Genomic DNA, 22,404 nt, shown 5'->3' on the forward strand with positions numbered 1-22,404 from the left:
ACATCAAGCTGGAGGTTTGGTATATCATTCTAACCTTACATCACTAGCTAGGAAACACTAGTCCATAGACTGTTCCACTTGCCTTGTCTGCTAGCATCCTGCTTGGATCCCTGGATGATGGTGACTGAGCAGTCCTGGTGCACTGTCCCTGGCATTGCTTGACACAGAGGAGAGCAGATGCTGCAAGAAGAATCCGCATCCACCGAGTAGAGTGAGCTCAGGAAAGCTGTGCTGGCCAGATGGGGATGCTCTAGGACACAAGCCTGCTGGAAGCACAGCAACTTCCCCGGGATGTATTTGTGTCTTGGATCTGTGCTCTTTTTATGAGAAGGGGACACCAGCCCAATCAGAAGTGTGTGTGATTTCCTTGCCTAGGATTGGAGTTCTGTGAAATGTCATGCAGTCCTGTCACTTCTCCTCCCCCTCATAAGCCCAGAGTTGCCTTGAATATCCCAGTATAAACAAAGTGGCTTGTCCAGAACCAAAGCCATTCCTTGCCAAGTTCCTGCAGCTCCTGCTCAGTGACAGCATTCTAACTAGAGCAAGAAGGATTCCACCAGTGATGACATCCTGCAATAAGGGTTTAACTGTCTCACTCTTTCCTTCCAGAATATGAAGTGGAATGTGATGCCCCAAGTTCTAGTGTGGGCTATCTGCATGCAAAGTGATTGTCTGGTACCTGTATTTGTCTGGAGTTCCAGGATGAGCTGCCATGGATGTGACCAATAAGGGACAAAAAAACAGCTTACTTCACAGCTCCATGGTGATCCAAGACTCCGGAATGAGGAACGGCAGAGGTCTGCAGGACCAGTGGGCAGATACTGTGGCTGTGAGACCAAGGACCACTGAGAGGCAGATCACTGTTCACAGGAAGCTACTTCTGGGCTTTGCTTTGTCTATCTTGGCTTTGATCGTTGTGACTATCGTTGCAGTGTTCCTTAGTGTTAGGTTTGAGGAATGTACAGATGGATCCACTAGGACAATTAACAACAGCATCCTGGAAGCAGCCAGGTTTAACCAAAATCTGGAGGTAGGTAAGGATGCTGGGGATGGGACCAATCATCTGCAGGATAAGGACCAGGAAGAAGACTGGAAGCCATGGACTTACCTGAGATTACCAACACACTTAAGACCACTACACTATAATCTGATGATTTCTGCATTTATGGTAAACTTCACTTTTTCTGGAGAACTTAATGTGGAGATTGAATGTCTGAACTCTAGCAGATATATTGTGGTCCATGCTCACAGATTAAATGTGGAGATGGTCCAAGTAGCAGAGGACAAGGTGGCAGGGGAAGTCAAAGTTTCAAACTTCTTTGCTTATCCATCCAACCAGGTCTTAGTGGTTGTTCTAAACAGGACCCTGGAGGCACAGAAAAGTTATAACCTGAAGATCATTTATAATGCTATTATAGAGAATGAATTGCTTGGCTTCTTCAGGAGTTCTTATGTGATACACGGAGAAAGAAGGTAACTATAACCATACCACCAATGAACAGTGATGTACAGCATATCCAATAGAAAGCTCTCCATAACTGATTATCAGATGTTTGTATTGTGTGCTTCCACCTTTGTGTATTATAGCTAATGTCATGACATAAAAACACCCACTCAGCTGTGTCAGCAGATGCTCCAACCTTCTCCATGTTTCAATATTTCCCCTATACTACTGTGACTGAACTGTTTCCTATTGTAGCTTTCCTTGACATTCATTCTTCCAGATTATTATTATTATTTTTTTATAATATGATCCCATTTCCTCCATCCCCCATATCCAGTTCATGTCTGCAAATAGCAGGATATGCAGCTGGGGAAACTGCAGGCTCCTTGCTGATACATCTACTTCAGCAACAAAGCTTGATGTCTTTCTGATGTGTCAAATTATAGGACATAGTATTCCTTTTGTACTCCTTGGTCTTCCCCTCCTATGTGTTCATGCATCAAGTATGTGCATCTACTATATGCACTGAGCCTACTATAGTTACTTTACATATGGGAGACATTTTTATCCCCATATTTTGAATGTATTGTGACATTACATTGAAAGAAAGTACAAGGAGCTGCAACAAATGTACCTGATCTGTCTTTACCTGCTGTTTATAGCGGGAGCAACTATTTAAAGAAGGTTCCTCAAGACAGTTACTTTGCACATAGCACATATTAGACAGTTACAGGTTCTAATAATATTATATATATATATATATATATATATATATATATATAATATACCAACATGCAACAGCAAATATACCAACATGCAACAGCACTGCTATATAGGTACCTGTTGTCTATACTGCATACCAGGCAAAGAAGGACTGTGCCTCAAGACAAAGTTAGTGTACAGTCACATGGTCAGGCTCCCTGCCAAAACCAAGAGTGAATTTAAAAAAGTGGATAAGTAGTATCTATTCTTTCCCTATATGATTCACTGCTGCTTTTTACTTACATAGTCTAAAAAACAAACAATAGTCTAAAAAACAAATAAAAAAAATAAAAAAATCAATAATCAAATTTCTACTAGCGCCACACTAACACATACCCTAGTACTAAACTCAACTCTGCTGTGTTACTATGTAAAATAGAAGTAGACACAGTGCACCCCTGTGGGAAGGTGTTGGCAGTCTAGAGGTTGTTTTACTTTTTCCTCCCCTGTTGTAGCAATTAAGATCTTCATATTGATTTGAGAGTGCAATACATCACGTGGAAAGCAGCGATGGGACACATCCGCATGCAGTTAATTATCTTGTTTATCCAGGTTTCAGTAATAATAAAGTACATGGTTATTGGCTTCCATCACCATCATTTGATTTGTCATGTGTTTGGGGATAAAAGAGAAGTGTCAGTTTTTCCTTTTACCGCTAGCTCCCAACTGACAGTAAAAAAAACAGCAAAACTTCATACCGCAAAATCTCATTAGCATGCGTTTTATTTGCTATGCCTTCCTTTTAATTACTGCAATGGGGTAGACTCTCAAAATCTGCATAAACTACTCCTAATTTGTATAATTTGCATATAATTGAAAAGCCTCCAGCACAGTGTCACACAGTGCATGCCACAGTGTGTAAAAATGACAGCTACTGTAAATTGCATCCGACAAACATAAGCACAATTTACACCACCTTGCCCTAGTTTTGCAAGTAAAGCCATTCCTTATTAAATTATTAACAATATGTGCTTGTTTGTAAAATTCAGTCTCTGGGGAGCTTCAGGTTCTCCTTAGCAATACACCCTCTTTGACACATCCTTGTAAGTAGTTTGATCCTCTATGTTAATATTTAAGGTGATACATGTGGCTGCTGTAGACAAAAAACTCACATGTTGCATTTTAAAGAGCGTCTCTCAACATAGACAAATGTCCCTGATTTGAATTAAGATTCTGGCAGCTGTCTTGTTTTCATATGCTATTTAGCCATTCCTCATTTATCCCATTTTCGGGCAAAGCTGAGGGACAGTATGGGCACTAGGGGGACAATAACATTTACAGGAGATACTTACTCAGCTTTTCTAGTGTCCTGAATGGCAAGTCTGCCTAGTTAGGAGTTAATGTAGGTATGTGGGATGAAACAACCCATAATGTCAGTGACAGATTTGACATTATGGACTTCAATCCATTTGAGAATAGTAAAGACAGCCATACAGGAAATCACCTAGCTTTCTCAGGATCAGATATCTCTATGAATCTGTTCAACAGAATTTGTAACATGCCAAAAGTAAGCAATTCAAAGCCTTAAATTGTTAGACTGAACCATCTGGTTTGGCTGTTTGTGAGCAGCTATCCACTCTAGCTCATTTGCAGGGGTATGTTTTGGGAGTGTGGAGGACACAATTCTATAAAGTCCATATGGACTATGTTATTTTTTTGAGTACATGAAGATAGACAACAATTTCAAAGCCCTGAAGTATTCCAGCTGCCACAGAACTTTACTTGACGTAGATCAATGCTAAATCAAAGTGCTAAAGCAATCATTACTGGAGTGATGGAAACACTTATTACTCGTTACTAGTTAGGAGCATACACAGTAGAATTATTGTACAACAAAATATTCCAAAGCCAAAAATAAAATGCACAATTCTTCGAAAAGTGATCAGTAGTCAAGGTCTTAATTATTACACACACTCAATAATACTTATTTTCTAATGCTTTAGGGTGGGCTCAGACTTCTATAAAACTGGTCTAAAATGACCAAAAAAAAATTGACAAAAAATTGGTATGGTCTAGTGCTGATCGAGCACCATAGTGCTCGGGTGCTCGGGCCGAACACATTGTGATATTCTGGTGCTCGACCGAGCACCCGAGTATAATGGACGTCAATGGGAGAACCCGAGCATTAAACCAGGTACCCCCTGCTCTGAAGAGAGGAGGGTGCTTAGTTCATAAGAAAATGTCAGAAATTGCTGGTAACACCACCAAAATGGTTCTGTAACAACATGGGGAGGATGTATGGATGCATCTTGGACTCCCTGGTCGCTGCTTGGAACTATGTTGTCTGAATAGTACGGCACTTTTACATAATGACAATAATACGCACAAAACCAAGGGAAAATAAATCAATTTTAGAGGAAAAATTTATAGAAAACATTCTTTCCTGAATATTTACTTGTATATAAAGTGCAAGTGCTGTCAAAAATTACAAGGAAGAGGCACTCCGATACAACCTGTAAATCACATAAAGGAGGGCATCATATACACCCTTTAAAAATTATGATTGATGGCCTGCAGGTGACCCTCAAAAACATTAGGAGCAAGGGCCTGCTAATCTGACCATCTAAAACATTATGGGCAGTGGCCTGCCGCCGCTTTGGTGACTCTAGTTAACCTGGGGCCCATGGCACGTCCCCGTGACAGTGACGATCCATTTGGATGTCTGGCCTATCAACTTTTGATGGCCTATCAGCTTAAAACCATTGTAAACTACGGGTAATGGGGAATCAGTGTTTGATTCCGGAGAGGGAGCCTGAGAAATGGCTACCACATCCAAGGAAGGCAAGCGGGTGGCGCGCAAATCACACACTCCCGGCTTGTGGAGGTAGTGACGATAAATAACAATACAGGACTCTTAAGATGCCCTGTTATTGGAATAAGTAATAAAAAATTACAGGGAATGTCACTGAAGTATTTTGGATGAGGAAACATTATACAGGAGAGGCCCTGCTGCCACTTTGTTGACTCTAGATAACTTCTGCCTGATCGCACATCCCTGTGATGTCCACGATCCATTTGGATATCTTCCCTATCCACTTTCTATGTAACAGTCAGCTCAAAACCATTGTAACTACAGGTAACAGGGAATCAGTGTTTGATTCCGGAGAGGGAGCCTGAGAAACTGCTACTGCTACCACATCCAAGCAAGGCAGCATGCGCGCAAATTACCTATTAGGTATAATTAGCTGAGGGCCTGCAGGTAAGCAAACTCTTTAAAAGATTTGAGTTGCAGGCCTGCTGGAGAGCTGAGGTGGAACTCACAAACCCAACTTGATTTTGATGGCTGCATTAATCTGTAGGTGACCGTCATACAGCTCTAGAGATTTGTTTCCATCTGCATCTTTCTCAACAATCTGTGGCCTCAGTCTTTTATCCAGACTCAGTCATTGCGCCACTATGTGGCCTCCTCATGCTGCCATCTCCACAGTATGTCACCTTGCCACTCATTTTTATCACCATGCTGCTGCTGCTTAAAAGGCCTTAAACTGATCACCAGGCCCACAATTTATTTAACCACTTTACGTCCGCCCATAGGATATAAACGTCCTATGGGTGGATCTCTATTTCTGAAAGCACGTTTTAAAACGTCCGTTCAGAAATAGCAGCTGCACGCTAATCGTGCTGTGCGCTTCCTGTTCCGGCCCTGCGGTCATGGGACCGCCGTGACCGGAGAGTGCAGGGACTGTGTGAGGTCTTTCAGAGACCTCGATCAGCCCTGCTCTGAGGCTGTACAGCGCAGAATTACGCTGTACAGCCTCTCTGGGGGGTGCATTTCTTCTGTAACTGGGGCTACTATGTCAGCCCCAGTTACAGGAGAAATCAACAGTGAAAAAAAAAAGAAAAAGTGAAGTAAATGTCCCCCAGAGGTCTTGTATGACCTTATGGGGGACGAAAAGTGTAAAATAAAGATGAAAAAATAAAAATAAAAAAAGTTTCACATGTAAAAAAAAAAAAGGCCCAAAGTAAGGAATGAAAAAAAAATGTTAAAAATAGAAAAAATAAAATAAAATAGACATATTTGGTATTGCCGCGTCCGTAAAAACCAGCTCTATAAAAATATCACATGACCTAACCCCTCGGGTGAACACCGTAAAAAAACAAAAAAAAAACTGTCAAAACAAGCAATTTTTGTCACCTTACATCACAAAAGGTGCAACACCAAGTGATAAAAAACGCGTATGTCCCACAAAATGGTACCAATAAAACCGTCACCTCATCCCGCAAAAAATGAGCCCTACATAAGAAAATCTCTCAAAAAAAAAAAAAAACTATAGCTCTTAGAACATGGAGACACTAAAACATAATTTTTTTGGTTTCAAAAATGCTATTATTGTGTTAAAGTGAAACAAATTAAAAAAAGTATACATATTAAGTATTGCCACATCCGTAAAAACCAGCTCTATAAAAATATCACATGAGCTAACCCCTCAGGTGAACACCGTAAAAAAAAAAACGAAAAAAACAGTGTCAAAACAAGCAATTTTTGTCACCTTGCATCACAAAAGGTGCAACACCAAGTGATCAAAAACGCGTATGTCCCACAAAATAGTACCAAAAAAACTATCACCTCATCCCGCAAAAAATGAGCCCCTACATAAGAAAATCTCTCCAAAAAAAAAAAAACTATAGCTCTCAGAACATGGACACATTAAAACATAATTTTTTTGTTTCAAAAATGCTATTATTGTGTAAAACTTTAATAAATGAGAAAAAGTATACATATTAGGTATCGCCACGTCCGTAACAATCTGCTCTATAAAAATGTCACTTGACTGAACCCCTCAGGTGAACGCTGTAAAAATAAATAAATAGAAACTGTGCTAAAACAACCAATTTTTTGGTCACCTTGCCCTATAAAGTGTTATAATGAATGATCAAAAAATCATATGTACCCAAAAATAGTACTAATAAAACTGGCACCTTATCCCCTAGTTTCCAAAATGGGGTCACTTCTTGGGAGTTTCTACTGTAAGGGTGCATCAGGGGGCTTCAAATGGGACATGGCATCTAAAAACCATGTGGAGTTCCTTTTCTTCTGCGCGCTGCCGTGTGCCCATACAGCAGTTTATGACCACATGTGGGGTGTTTCTGTAAACCGCAGAATCTGGGTAATAAATATTGAGTTTTGTTTGGCTGTTAACCATCGATGTGTTAAAGAAAAAAATTTATTTAAAAAAAAAAGCGATGGCCCACGGAGGGCGGATCCTGTCTGTTGGGCGTCTGCCTTCGCTCGGTCAGCGGCTGGTCAGTAATCCATCAGTAATGCTAATGCCAAAAAAACAGGAGTGGATCCAAAACAGAAATGACACTTGAATGGAATATTTGCGTGTCTTCTGTGTTTTGTGCCCACTCCTGCTTTTGGCTGCCGGGTCGCGGGCCGGTTCTGGTGGGGCCCTGCAGGCCTTGCGGCTGCTGTGCGGACGGGATCCGTTGTGTGTTTCGTTCTTCCTTCCTAAAGAAAAAATAAAATAAAAAAAATGGAAAATCTGCCAAAAAAGTGAAATTTCAAAATTTGATCTCCATTTTCGTTTAATTCTTGTGGAACGCCTAAAGGGTTAACAAAGTTTGTAAAATCAGTTTTGAATACCTTGAGGGGTGTAGTTTCTACAATGGTGTCATTTATGGGGGTATCCACTATGTAGGCCCCACAAAGTGACTTCAGACCTGAACTGGTCCTTAAAAAGTGGGTTTTGGCAATTGTCTTAAAAATTTGAAGAATTGCTTCTAAACTTCTAAGCCTTCTAACGTCCTAAAAAAATAAAATGACATTTCCAAAATGATGCCAACATAAAGTAGACATATGGGGAATGTTAAGTAATAAATATTTTATGAGGTATCACTTTCTGTTTTAAAAGCAGAGAAATTGAAATTTAGAAAATTGCGAATTTTTCAAATTTTTGGGTAAATTTGGGATTTTTTCATAAATAAAGGTGAAATATTTTGACTCAAATTTATGACTATCATGAAGTACAATGTGTCACGAGAAAACAATCTCTGAATGACTTGGATAAATAAAGGCGTTCCAAAGTTATTACCCCATAAAGTGAGATATGTCAGTTTTGCAAAATTTGCCCTGGTCAGGAAGGGGGCAAATGGCCCAGATGGCAGGTGGTTAAGGTTTTGGAATCGATAAACCCAACTTGCTTTTGTGGGCTGCATCAGTGGCTTAGCTAGAAATGACTGGGCCCCACAGCAAATTTTTAAATGGGGCTCCATCCCACAGTAATTTTTTAGCGACCCCTTCCTTTCATGCCACCCCTAACCCTGTGGCTAGTAAAGATCGCTCTCTCAGACCAAGGTCAGCAGCTGTTCCATCCGTTTTATACACTGTCTATACTGTCACTGTATATAATTTCATTGTGTAATACTGTTGAGGGGGCCCTGACCAATTCCTTCAGTCCTCCTCCTTCTATGTGGGCCCCTTCTGGGTCAGGGCCCCAAATCTGTAGTTGCCCCTGCTTCCCCTATAGTTTAAGCCCCTGGAGTGCATTAATCTACAGGTGACCATCATACAGATTCACAGATTTGTTTCCATCTGCATCTTTCTAAACAATCTGTGTCCTTAGTCTTTTATCCAGACTCAGTCATTGTGCCACTATGTGGCCTCCTCATGCTGCCATCTCCACAGTATTTCAAATTGGCACCTCTTTTTTATCACCATGCTGCTGCTGATGCTACTTAAAAGGCTTTAAGCTGATCACCAGGCCCACAATCTAATTAAGGTTTTACACACAAAACCAAAGTAAAAAAAATCGATTCTATAGGAACAATTGATTGAATACATTCTTTCCTGTATACTTACTTGTATATAAAGTGCAAGTTCTGCCAAAAATTACAAGGAAGAGGCACTCCAATACAACCTGTCTATCACATAAAGGAGGGCCTCATTCACATTGAGTTGCGGGCCTGCAGGTGAGCTGACCCTGTAAAAGATTTGAATTACGGGCCTGCAGGTGAGCTGACCCTGTAAAAGATTTGATTTGCGGGCCTGCAGGTGAGCTGACCCTGTAAAAGATTTGAGTTGCAGGCCTGCAGGTAAGCGGACCCTCTAAAAAAATTATATGTGGGGGCCTGCTGGTGAGCGGACCCTCTAAAAAATTATATGTGAGGGCCTGCTGGTGAGCTGACCCTGTAAAAAATTAGATGTGAGGACCTGCTGGTGAGCGGACCCTCTAAAAAATTATATATGAAGGCCTGCTGGTGAGCGGACCTTCTAAAAAATTATATTTGAAGGCCATATATGCGAGGGCATTATATGTGACGAATAAGCAATGCATGTTGATATGACGGAAGAGGAGGAGGAGGATGAGAAAAGGAAGATTCAACCATATACCCTGGTTTGTGGTGGAAGGGGTGCATGGGAATACAGTCTATTAACTACATTAAAAACACATGTAAAGTGCCTTTATGTTCATCAGCATTCCTCTGGTGGAGTTGAGAAGTCATGGTTAATCCAGGCCTTGTTCATTTTTATATCAGTCAACCTGTCAGCATTTTCAGTTGACAGGCGGATACACTTATCTGTTATAATGCCACCAGCAGCACTAAATACACGCTCAGACAAAACGCTGGTGGCAGGGCAGGCGAACACCTCCAAAGCGGAGTGCTAGTTGGTGCCACGTGTCCAGCTTGGACAACCAGTAGTTGTAAGGCACTGAGGGATCATTGAGGATGCTGACACGGTCTGCTATGTACTCCTTCACCATCTTCCAAAATTTTCTCTCCTTGTGGCAGTAGGCCGCACATCAGGGTGAGGGTGCTGGCGGGGTGCCATGAAACTGTCCCAGGCTTTGGCAAGTGTTGCCCTGCCTCTGTTGGAACTGCTGTGTGTTCCCCTTGTCTCCCCTCCTCGGTTGGCCAAGGAAGTACGGACTTTGCCGCCAGCGTTGTCAGATGTAAAATTGTGGAGCAATTTTTCAACAAGGATCTTCTGGTAGTGCACCATTTTGCTCGTCCTCTCCACCAGAGGAATTAGAGATGAGAAGTTCTCTTTGTAGCGGGGGTCAATAAGAGTGAACAACTAGTAATCCGTGTAGTTTAAAATGCGTATCATGCACGGGTCGCGGGTAAGGCAGCCTAACATGAAGTCAGCCATGTGTGCCAGAGTACCAACAGGCGAGACTTCGCTGTTGTCATCAGGAGGATCACTCCCAATCTTCCCATCCTCTTCCGCCCACCCACGCAGAACAGATGGACTAAAACTTCCATTGGTACTACCCTCTGTAGTGGAGGCAACCGTCTCCTGCTCCTCCTCCTCTTCAGCCTCCAATTCGCGCTGAAAAGACGAACTGAGGGTGGTCTGGCTATCATCAACCTGTGTAATGCCTTCCCCCATTTCCACCTCTTCCACATGCAAAGCATCATCCTTAATTGTGAGCAGCGAGTGTTTGAGAAGACACAGAAGTGGGATGGTGAGGCTGATAATAGCGTTATCGCCACTCACCATCTGTGTTGATTCCTCAAAGTTGCGTAAAACCACACAGAGGACATCCATGCCCACTCCTCGTTTGTGAATAGCGGAAGCTAACTGGAAAGGAGACAACCATGTTGCAGCTGGTATTCCACAACTGCCTGCTCACAAAACCTGGCCAACAAGTTCAAGCGCGTGCTCACGTCACACAACAGCCGGGGAACTGGCAATTTCAAGCGCTGCTGCAGCGTTGACAGACCGGATGAAGCTGTTGGAAATGTGCACACACGCGGCGCACCTTCACCAGTAGCTCATTGGGGTATGTTTTTAGAGACCGCTGAACCACAAGGTTGAATACGTCGGCAAGGCATGGGATATGTCTTAGGTTGCCCAGCTCCAAAGCCGCGACCAAGTTTAAGCCATTATCAGACACAACCATGCCTGGTTCTAGGTTAAGTGGCAATAGACACAGCTCAGTCTGGTCTCTTATCCCCTGACACAGCTCTGCGGCAATGTGCTGTTGGTCACCTAGGCAGATCAGCTTCAGCACGGCCTGTTGTAGCTTCCCCACTGCAGTGCTACACTGCTTCTAGCTACCGACTGATGACTGACTGGTGCTGCACGCGGAAAATTTGGAGGTGGAAGTGGAGGAAGAGGAGGCAGAGAAGTGGGGGTTGGAGCCACTAACGTAGGTGGTGGCGGAAACCCTGATGGCATTGGGGCCCGCAATCCTTGACGTCGGTAGCACCTGTGCCATCGCAGGGTGCGAGTCGCTCCCGGCCTCCACAACATTATCCAGTGTGCCGTCAGGGAAATGTAGCGTCCCTAGCCGAAAGCACTTGTCCATGTGTCCGTGGTTAAGTGGACCTTCCCAGTAACTGCGTTGGTCAGGGCACATGTGATGTTAAGGGACACATGTTGGTGCAAGACTGGCACGGCACACCTTGAAAAATTGTGGCGGCTGGGGACTGCATAACGAGTGACGGCCGCCAACATCAGGCTGCGGGAGGCCTCAGTGTCTACAAGCCTAAATGGCAACATTTCCAAGTCAAGTAATTTTGAAAGGTGCGCATTTAATGCTATGGCCTGTGGGTGTGTGGCTGGGTATTTGCGCTTGCGTTCAAATGCCTGGGGTAATGACATTTGTATGCTGCGCTGGGACAGGAAAGTGGATGTGGTTGCTGATGGTGCTTGCGAAGATCCAGGTGCAGGGCGGGAGGCATCCGGGCCTGCGTCTTGGACAGGGGATTGGCCAGCACGTAACACAGGGGAAGAGCAGGCAGTGGTGTGACCCTCAGACACAGATTGTGGACCCAGGCGTTCGGCCCACCTATTAGGGTGCTTTGATGCCATTATGGCGGATGATGCTGGTGGTGGTGAGGTTGCTATTGTTCACGCCACGGCTCATTTTGGTGTGGCACAGGTTGCAAACTACTATTCTTTTGTCGTCTGCACTTTCCTTAAAAAAGTGCCATACTGCCGAACACCTACCCATTGGCAAGGGAGATTTATGCAAGGGGGTGCTCCGTGGAACAGTTGCGGGGGTGGTGACCGTCTTCTACCTTTTGCAACCTCACTGCCTCTTCCAGCCTGTTGCAGTGCTGCAGATTCCTCCCCCTCTGAACTGCTCTGCTTGCTCAGCTTGTTGCAACCTTCCCAGGTTGGGTCAGTGACCTCGTCGTTCAGCACCTCCTCTTCCACTTCCTCACTCTGATCATCCTACTAATTTGTTGACCTAACCATAACCTCAGTGATTGACAACTGTGTGTCGTCCTCTTCCTTAGCCTTTTGAGACAGTAATTTCTGTTGAGTCATTGGCAACCCTGTCTCATCATCATCCACCTCATTAAACACTAATTGCCGTTCCCCAGCATCATGTTCTTGTGACTCTGGATGCTCAAGAGGTTGGGAATCAGGGCACAAGATCTCAGGTCCCTCTTCAAGTGTGCTTGGCGAGAGGGCCAAATCAATTAATGGCGATGAAAAGAGGTCCTCGGAATATCAAAGTGTAGGATCACTTGTTTGGCCAGACTGTAAATGGTGGGAGGAAGGAGGATCAGGGTGAGGATTGTGTGGACCAGACTCCTGGCTACTGAGACTGGACTTGGTGGAAGACAGGGTGGTGCTTAACCGACTGGAAGCACTATCTGCTGCAATCCTGCTCACACTGGTCTCACTTCAAGACTAGAGTGGAGTCCTGCGTCGCCCTGAAAACTGGGACATGAAGCTAGGTATCTTGGATGATTGTTTTTCTTGTGCTCTGGCAGCAGGCACAGTTTCTCTGCGCCCAGGGCCACGGCCTCTGCGTGCACCATCAGCATCACGGCCACTTCCCCGTCCTTTAATGCTTGCCTTCTTCTTATTAAATGTTATATGCAGGCTTGACACACAAGATGTGGCACAGATGTCACAGTTCACAGCAAGCACAGTATATGGAAAAAGTACATAAAAGTATGGAAAAAGAAAAATAGATTTCTCTTATATTTTTACTATATCTTGTTCTGACACACACATGCTATTGCAGCACAGATGTGACAATTCACTGCAGGGACCGTTTATAGGAAAAATGTGGATAAATTATGGAAAAAATATAATTGTTTTCACTAATATTTTTTCCAATATCTGGGCCTGACACACACACACTATTGCAGCACAGATGTGACAATTCACTGCAGGGACCGTTTTTAGGAAAAATGTGGATAAATTATGGAAAAAATATAATTGTTTTCACTAATATTTTTTCCAATATCTGGGCCTGACACACACACACTATTGCAGCACAGATGTGACAATTCACTGCAGGGACCGTTTTTAGGAAAAATGTGGATAAATTATGGAAAAATATAATTGTTTTCGCTAATATTTTTTCCAATATCTGGGCCTGACACACACACACTATTGCAGCACAGATGTGACAATTCACTGCAGAGACCGTTTTTAGGAAAAATGTGGATAAATTATGGAAAAATATAATTGTTTTCGCTAATATTTTTCCCAATGTCTGGGCCTGACACACACATGCTATTGCAGCACAGATGTGACAATTCAATGCAAGGACCGTTTATAGGAAAAGTGTGAATAAATTATGGAAAAAATATCATTGTTTTCAATAATTTTCTTCCTATCTCTGGCCCTGACACACAGAAGGTATTGCTGAACAGATGTCACAAGTCTATCACCCTCTATAGAAAAATAATCGGAAAGTATGGAGAAAAACATCGAAGACTACTTTGCAAGATTAAATTGCTGGAACCACACACAATATTTCTTAAAAGGACATTTGGGTCTTTGAAATGTTTAAAAAATTTAATAATTTGCGATCACAAACTCCCTACACTATCTGTCCCTTCCTAAGTGCAGCTCTCCATGACTCGCAATGAGCCGAACCCGGTTCATCGGGTGCTATATAGCACCCGATGACGCGTTTTGGCCAGTCAATCACTGTAATGCCAGTAGCCAACATGGCTACTGGCATTACAGTGATGGCAGTACTTACCTGCACGTTTATTGGCTGCTTAGAAGCCACAAAATGTGGGGGGAGGAGACTCGGGCATGGTGCTCGAACACATGTGGTACCGCCATGTGCCGAGCATAGCGATGCTCGAGCCGAACAGGTATTCGGCCGAGCATGCTCGCGCAACACTAGTCTTGTCCTTTTTAAAGGAGCGAGTGCCAAAAAAGTGGTCCAAAAACTGACTTTAGACTGTGGTTACATATGTGCTACGGCATGGAGATTGCAGGTAGTGGTTCTTTGTGTGACTTAAGACCTATTGTGGCTGCACTGTAACCAGCACAAAAAACCCTGCACATGACATTGTCATCATAGATCACAAACCAAGTCATATATAAACTTTTAGCGATTTTTGTGCATTTTTATAGCTAAATCACAGCTCTAAAATAGTCATGTGACAGCAAGTTGCAGTCAATTAGCCCAAATATACTTGGTCACTTGACTTTTTTTTAAAAGCTTTTTGTTGAGCCACCTGCTGGATTGTTGCCCTAGTCTATGGCTAGATTCACATAGCAATTTGCGGAGGTGTCTTTTTAGGTCAAAAACACTGGCCATATATTATTTTAAAGTCAATGACAAATTATTGATGTGTCTACATATAGTGGGACAGATTTATTAGTCCTAAAGATGAAGCAGCTTTAGACAGGCTGTCTAGACCTGCCACAGATTTATCACAGTGACTCAGGCTGGATGATACATTTCGTGCATGGCTACATAGTTTGTGTAACTTTATACCACCTATTGGTTTGCTTTGCTTGTGACAGAATTTTACACTAAAATTGTGTCAAAATTTTAGTGCAACTCTTAGTTCATACCATCTTTCATATGAAGCCACACCGCATGCACTCACATAAGGGAATGTGGGCCAGTTTACTTGAAGGAGCCCTTGGGAAACTATTATGGTACTACATATGAAATCCGTGGTCACTGTTTTTACATGATGACAATGAGGACAAAATACGATAAAGAAGTGATGGATAGGTCCTACTCCCTTTTACAAAAGTTACTGCAAACCCTAGAATACTTAGTATTTTATCCTGTTGCTAAAAAATGTCACCACAAACTGTGTGTACTTGGCCATGTAAGCTTCAACCCATCATGTTGAACATGCAGTTTGATCTGCAGGTAGCATTTTGTAGAACAGGGGGAGCTGAGTAGATGTATAGTGAGCAAAGATGCAGTATAACTTGTATTTTCTTCATTTCAATCTATGTTCCTTCTATACTTAGACACCCAGTGGGTAGTCGTATCAGAATCTAACATCTATCTCTGTTTGCACCTATATGGAAGCTGGGCTCGTAAGATGCAGAATCATTGTGATGGGTTCTTCTTCTTAGCTGGGAAGCTTGACATCGTTTACCAATTTGTCTTTCCCTTTCTTAAAACCATTATACATCTTTAAGGCTACTTTCACATCTGCAGCATGGATTCTCTGCTGGAATTATACGGGTCCGGCAGTGCCAGATGCAAACGGAATGCTCTCCCAACCTCCAATAAGATTCGTCCAGACACAAACCGCTGCACACTGGTTTGCGTTAAGCGGATTCACGGCATTCTCTGATAGATCAGGCAGCCAGATCTCAGTGCCACAGATGTGAAAGTAGCCTAATTCTGGTCTAAAATTCTACCATAATAATCACATGAAAAACTGAAGAGTATTGTCTAGATTGAGATTGTGATATGCAATTGACCTCATGTACTGTATATTTTTCTTAATGGCAGCTAATAGCAGAACAATGCATTAACATGCAACATTATGCTGGCCCGCAAATAACATGGACCATTGGGTCATGGCCCACTATGCTTTGTCTATGACAAGGCAGTGCTTTAGTTCATTAAAGGGGCCATCCTGGAATTTATATTGATGTATTCTCTGGATAGGTCATCAATATCAGATTGGCAGGGGTCTGACACTTGAGACCCTGCTAATCGGCTGCTAGAAGAGGCCAGCGTTCTGTGAGCGCCACAGTGTCTTCCTAGGCCATGTGCTGTCACTGTACATAGGTTATATGGTCTACACGCAGCAGCTCCCTGAAACAGCTGTTGGGTGGGGTTGCCAGGACTCCTGAGGATAGGTCATTATTATCAATTCCTGGATAACCCCTTTAAAGAAATTGTCTCAATTCAGCATTTATTATGTAGAAGAAGTTAATACAAGCCAGCTACTAATATATTGTTATTATCCATATTGCTTTCTTTACAGGCTGGATTCATTTTTCCATCACATTATGTACTGGTCATTTCCATGGTTATCACCACCCTGCAATCCATTAGTGGTGGTCGTGCTTGCACACTGTTGGAAAAAGCGCCAGCCTTTCTGGTGGCCGGGACCATGGGAGCTCACATAGACTAGTGCTTTTTCTTATAGTGTGCAAGCATGACCACCGCTGTTGCAGGGCGGTCGTAACCATGGAAACGAGCAGTGTATAATGTGATGGAAAAATGAATCCAGCCAGCAAAGGAAGTAATATGGATAATCACAATACATTAGTAAGTGAATTGTATTAACTTAATCCATACTATAAGTGTTGTTTGCTGAAGTGAGACAACCCCTTTAAGATCAGACAGATCACTAAACCATGCTATATAGGGCAGCATGGTTTTACTGACAGGTTGATTACTATTTGAAATTATGCCCACATAGAGATTCAGCTCAGCAAGCAAATAGGTTGAACTATTGTATGATGTAGTTATAACTGACTTTAGATGATCATTCTGGAGAGGAGAGAGAGGCCTGTAGAGCTAGCCATTAGATATTTTTTTAATAGAAAGCAACTTAAAAATGATTGAGCTAAAAATAAATGCAATTACATAAAAAAATATATTTTTTTTTATATATTGAATTGCTCTTTATTTGGAGATCCCTTTAAAATGTAACCATTTTACTCTTTTTTTGTTTTGTCATTGTCGGTTGAGTCTCTCTGTTTCATAATAACCGGATAAAGTGAGAAAATGAGAATGCTTGAATTTCAGAGTACAACTCATTATCTCAAATGATGGTCAGATAAAATTGAGCATGTTCATCCACATGGAGATATAGAAGCAAATGAAAGCTGAATCTATTGTGAATTAAGGCTGAAATAAATAATTGCAATAGTTGGTATAAAAACCTCAGCATCTAATTTCAGGAACTAAGAAAGTTCTAAAAAGTCAATCAGTCTTTAGCTAGCTCGATGAAACGACAACTTTGTATTGCATATAACTAACACGGGTCAATTACATGCCTACCCATTACTCCACTGATCCAGAGACCGAATGATATTCAGTAATCCCATGGAATAAAAGTTCAGCATGTCCAATCAATACACATTCTGTGTTAGATACAGAGAAGATAACTTTTCTTTCGACCTTACCAGCTATGTTCCTCACACAAAATGATGTAATTACTGATTTCTCCATATAACATTAGGAGCATAAGGGTTGTTTACAACCCTATAATGTACAATATATATATATATATATATATATATATATATATATATATTAATTATACACACATACTCTCTACAGATATACATTACTTACAGCTGAGAAAATTTGCTGCCATGCTTGTTTTTGTGCAGAAACTTGAGTACCAGAAATGTTATTTTCTTAATAAATCAGCCATGTTTTTCTAATCCTGGATGGCCTCTTTAATAAAGGTGGTGCTTCTTTCAGTATCATTGTTTAGCTGAAAAGGAGATCAGTTACTAAAAGTGTCTCTCATGCTGGAAGACCGGCACATTGTGGTATAATCTACCCTGCAGTAGTGATGTAGGGGGAATCGATCACTGTCTTAGATTTCCTTTGATCACTGTGGATCCCAGCAGCACAATGGAATAAGTTTATCAAATGGGGATTGTTCTGACTAAAATAAATTGTCCAGATAATTACAGTAATTTTAGTGGCAATATTATTTCCCTAATTTGCTATTTTAATTGAAACCTCAATGGATCCAAAATTAAGGTGCAATACAATGATACCCTTGACTTTGCCTTCTTCCCTGGAGGATGAGATCATTTTCACAGAATATAATTTTTATAGGTGGCATGTCAGGCAGGTAAGGTCACCTTTTTTATCTTTTGCTTAAACTTTTACTTAACCTAATTTTAAAGGGATTGTCTAGTTTCATGATACTGATGACCTGTCCTCAGTATAGATAGCCATATCTACCTCTACTTTGTAGAAGAAGTGCAGTGTGAAGTGGAAGCTGTAATTACCCTGCACTGCTACTACAAAGTAAATGGCGTGCAGGGAAACATTCAAAAGGGCACACTGCTTGCCCGAGCATCACTTCCTCTTCAAACATCTGATTAGCAGGGGTTGTCGGGAGTCAGAACCCCCCTGATCTGATATTGACGACCTATTATTAGGATATTGGGGTTATAACAGGGGCAATAATTTTCAGATGTTTACCTACAATATTTATGTGACTTTTCTTTCCCTTTTCTCAAAATGTTCAATAGACCCCTCCTTAAATTTGTTGAGGGGTGTGATTTCTAAAATGAGGTCACTTTTTGGGGTTTCCACTGTAGGTATACCTCAAAGTCTCTTCAAAGATGACATAGGGCCCAAATTTTTTTCTCCGAAATCCATATGGCTCTCCTTCCATGCTGAACCCTGTAGTCTTTCTGAAAAGCAGTTTACATTCATATATGAGGTGTTGCTGTATTCAGAAGATTGTAGAGTGATCATCTCCTGTTACCCCTTGGGAAAATAAAAAAAATTGGTCTCAAAGCATCATTTTATTTGAAAAATGCAATTTTCCATTTCACAGCCAAGTTTTTCAAAATTCTATGAAATATATTTTGGGTCATACTGCTAACTACACACCTTGAAAACAAATTGGGTTGTGTAGTTTCCTAAATGGGGTCACTTTTTGGGGATTTTGACTGTTGGGGTGCCTCAGGATCTCTTCAAATGCAACATCTCATTGCACTAAAATCTACTCTCCAAAAACCATATGGCTTCCCTTCTGAGGCCTGCTGTGAAACTGCAGAATCGGGGTAATCAATTCCAAGGTTTGTTTTGCTGTTAACACTTGTTACAGGGAAATGTATTACATTTATTAATAATTATTTATTAAAACCAAAATTCTGCAAAGAATAAACTGTTACATTTTTCAATTTTACCTTCATTTTGCATTAATTCCTGTTGAACACCTAATGGGATAATCAAGTTTCTAAATTCAGCTTTGAATAATTTGAGGGAAATTTCTAAAATAAGGTTCTCCCAGCATTTGTATTTTATTACTGCTTTAAGCTGAGGGATGTAGGTCATCATAAGAGTTTTTTTTGTTTTCTGATTTACTTTATTTGTTTTTCGCTACACTGACACCTCTGCATAACAGATTATGTTGTAGACAAGATGTGTATTGGCTTTTAATTAATGCTTGGCTGTGAGAGGTGATGACCACACAATGTACGAATATGTCGATGTCTAGGGAACCTCATTTATTACAATTTGTAAATTGTCTACCCTATGTGACAAAGGGACTCAAGAGACCCGAAAGCTAGCTGCTCATTTTGTTTTATATTCAACACTTTAATTACTATTATCTTCTGGTTAAAAGGTTTTTTTGGGGATTTCAATACTAATGACCAATATCTAACCAGTGGTGATCTGACTATCAGCAGCTCTGTCGCATTCAAGTTAATGAGATGGAGCAGCAATACCAAGCACAATGTATAGCACTGTGCTTTGTATACAGTGAAGAGGCTGCAGAGGTTGCTTGAAAGACATACCCCCTTCAAATGTTTGATCAGATGGGGTCCCAGGACTCAGACCTCCACTGATATGATATTTATGATGACATATCCTTAATTTAAGTAATCAATCTTTAATTTCCTGAAGCCCCTTTAACTGAACAAAGAAGTATTATCTAATATATAAAGCTGAGTGTATGTATGTGTGTGTATGTACTGTATGTCTGCTAAAGGAATCTTCACCGTCGCATTTACAATCACAAAATTTGGCACACAGGTACATGAGGCTCTCTAGCATGTACCGTTCCTGAGATATTCCCCAAAAAATGCAAATATGGCACATCACATGACTTACATTAGCCAATAGAAGCCTTCAGGTCTTTCTCCTCATATCCCAACTGCCATACACACGGTCACATGACCCTTATCTGCCAATAGAAGCTCACAGACCCTAGTTTCCACATACACACAGTATTACACCAGGTTTCCATAACAACCCAGCAATTTTTCTTCACTGCTGTAGGTCAGCACTGTGGATGACACTGTAAAGGGAGCGGAGCGCTGTGGAGGTCACAGTTAAGGGGGTAGGCTTAGGGTGGCCATTCGAGCCACCCTCAAAAGGCAGACTTAAAAAAAACTCCCCCAGGTCCCGCTAAGCCACACCCCAAACTGGTTATGCCATGCCCCTCCCACTCCACAGCTGATGAGGATTGAAAAAATTAACTTCTGTCAGCTGCAGGGGTGTTAGCAATGGTGACTTTCTCCCTGCAGCTCACACTCAGACAGCATAGTGCTGCTGTCTGAGAGTGAGCTGTTCAAAAAGACATCCCTGTGTCCATCCAGGCCTTGTGCCGGACGGAGGACAGGGAGTCTGAAAGTCAGACTGTCCAGCTTAAAACCAGACCTCCGGCCTCCCTAGGGGCAGGCTGCTGTGGAGGTCACAGTTAAGGGGACGGTCCACTATGAAGGTCAGTGTTAAGGGGCAGATTGCTGTAGAGGTCACTGTTAAGGGTCGGTGTGTTGTGGAAATCAGTGTTAAGAAGATGGGGTACTGTGGAGATAACTAATAAACAGGCGGGCCGCTGTGGAGGTCAATGCTAAGGGGCCGGGATGCTGTGGAGGTCACTGTTAAAGGGGCAGGCGCTGTGGAGGTCTTCTGTTATGGGGCAGGGAACGGTGGAGGCCACAGTTAAGGGGACGGTCCGCTATGGAGGTCAGTGTTAAGGGGCGGGTGCTGTAGAGGTCAGTGTTAAGGGGGAGGAGTGTTGTGGAGGTCACATTTTAAGGGAACGGAGCTCTGTGGAGGTCACTGTTAAGAGGGTGAGTTGTTGTGGAAATCACTGTTAACGAGACGGGGTACTGTGGAGGTCACTTATAAAGGAGAGGTCACTGTGGAGGTCACTATCAAAGAGGAGGGCGCTGTGGATGTTACTATTAAGGGGGCAGGCCGCTGTGGAGGTCACTGTTAAAGGGGTGGGCACTGTGGAGGTCACTTTTAAGGGAGGAAGAGACTGTGGAGGCCACTATCAAAGGGGCAGCAGGGTACTGTGAGGTCACTGTTAAGGCAGTGTGGTACTGTAGCAGTCACTGTTAAAGGGGAAATCGCTGTGGAGGTCTCTGTTAAGGGGCTGTGGATGGTGGAGGTCAGTTAAGGAGACTGTAACCTATTGTCAGTGTTAAGGGGTGGGTGCTGTAGAGGTCACTGTTAAGGACGCAAGCCCTTGTGGAGGTCACCGTCAAGGGGGTGTGCTGCTGTGGAACTCACTGTTAAAGGGGCAGGCTGCTGTAAAGGTCAAAGTTAAGGGGGTGGGTTGCTGTGGAGGTCCCATTTTAAGGAGACGTGGCACTATGGGGGTCAGTGTTAAGGGGGTGGGGTGCTGTAGATGTCACTGTTATAGTGGATACTGTCGATATCTTTTAACGACACATACAAACATTAAATAAAATACATAAAATGTACCCGTGCGAAGCCGGGTCGTTCTGCTAGTTTAAAAAAAAAAGAAAAGTAAAGAAACATGCATGCCAGCTTAAGTTTGCCATGTACAATGAATGTATAGTAGCATTCATGTAATCAGTGTGCTGTTGCTTAGTAACTGTACTCTAAATGCCATGTATAGTGTGGTTATACAGTACATTGAACCATACCATGGTTAATAGACGTGATTGAAAACATACTGAATGAGATTAGCCTCCAGTCATGAAAGCTAATTTTCTCACTTTGTTGTTAATGAATATAATGCTTCATCTATAATTATTTATTCACACGATCATCTTTAGCTCAGCCAATTCACAATAGCAAGGGTACTGGAAGAATTAGAGGACAGAAACCTCAAGAATTTAACATTAAATTTGTACAGCAAACAGAATCTATGTTCGACACATGATTTTATTGAATTGTTGTTTGTTGGTTTGCTCACAGTGATGCCACCCATGCTGCTGTTGTACTGTAGTATAAGAAAATAGTCACAAAGTATGTACATTATGAATGGTATAGTAGAAAAATGATGTTCCACCTGATATATTATGAAGGGGGGGTCTCAAAAGCGGTCCTGATTAGGGTTGAGCGAACACCTGGAAGTCCGGGTTCGCCGGG

General features: G+C 42.2%; 1 protein-coding gene across 1 annotated transcript in view; it reads left to right on the forward strand.

Annotated features, from left to right (window-relative positions):
- Positions 1-706: 706 nt before the first annotated feature.
- Positions 707-22,404, forward strand: part of TRHDE (thyrotropin releasing hormone degrading enzyme) — a 1,599,235-nt gene continuing 1,577,537 nt past the window's right edge. Inside the window, exon 1 of the mRNA XM_040410016.1 lies at positions 707-1,473. Within this exon, the coding sequence (XP_040265950.1) occupies positions 713-1,473 (761 nt within the window). The 5' untranslated portion in view covers positions 707-712. The remainder of the gene's footprint in view (positions 1,474-22,404) is intronic.

This window comes from Bufo bufo, chromosome 1 (genome assembly GCF_905171765.1).
Source record: "Bufo bufo chromosome 1, aBufBuf1.1, whole genome shotgun sequence".
NCBI lineage: Eukaryota > Metazoa > Chordata > Amphibia > Anura > Bufonidae > Bufo > Bufo bufo.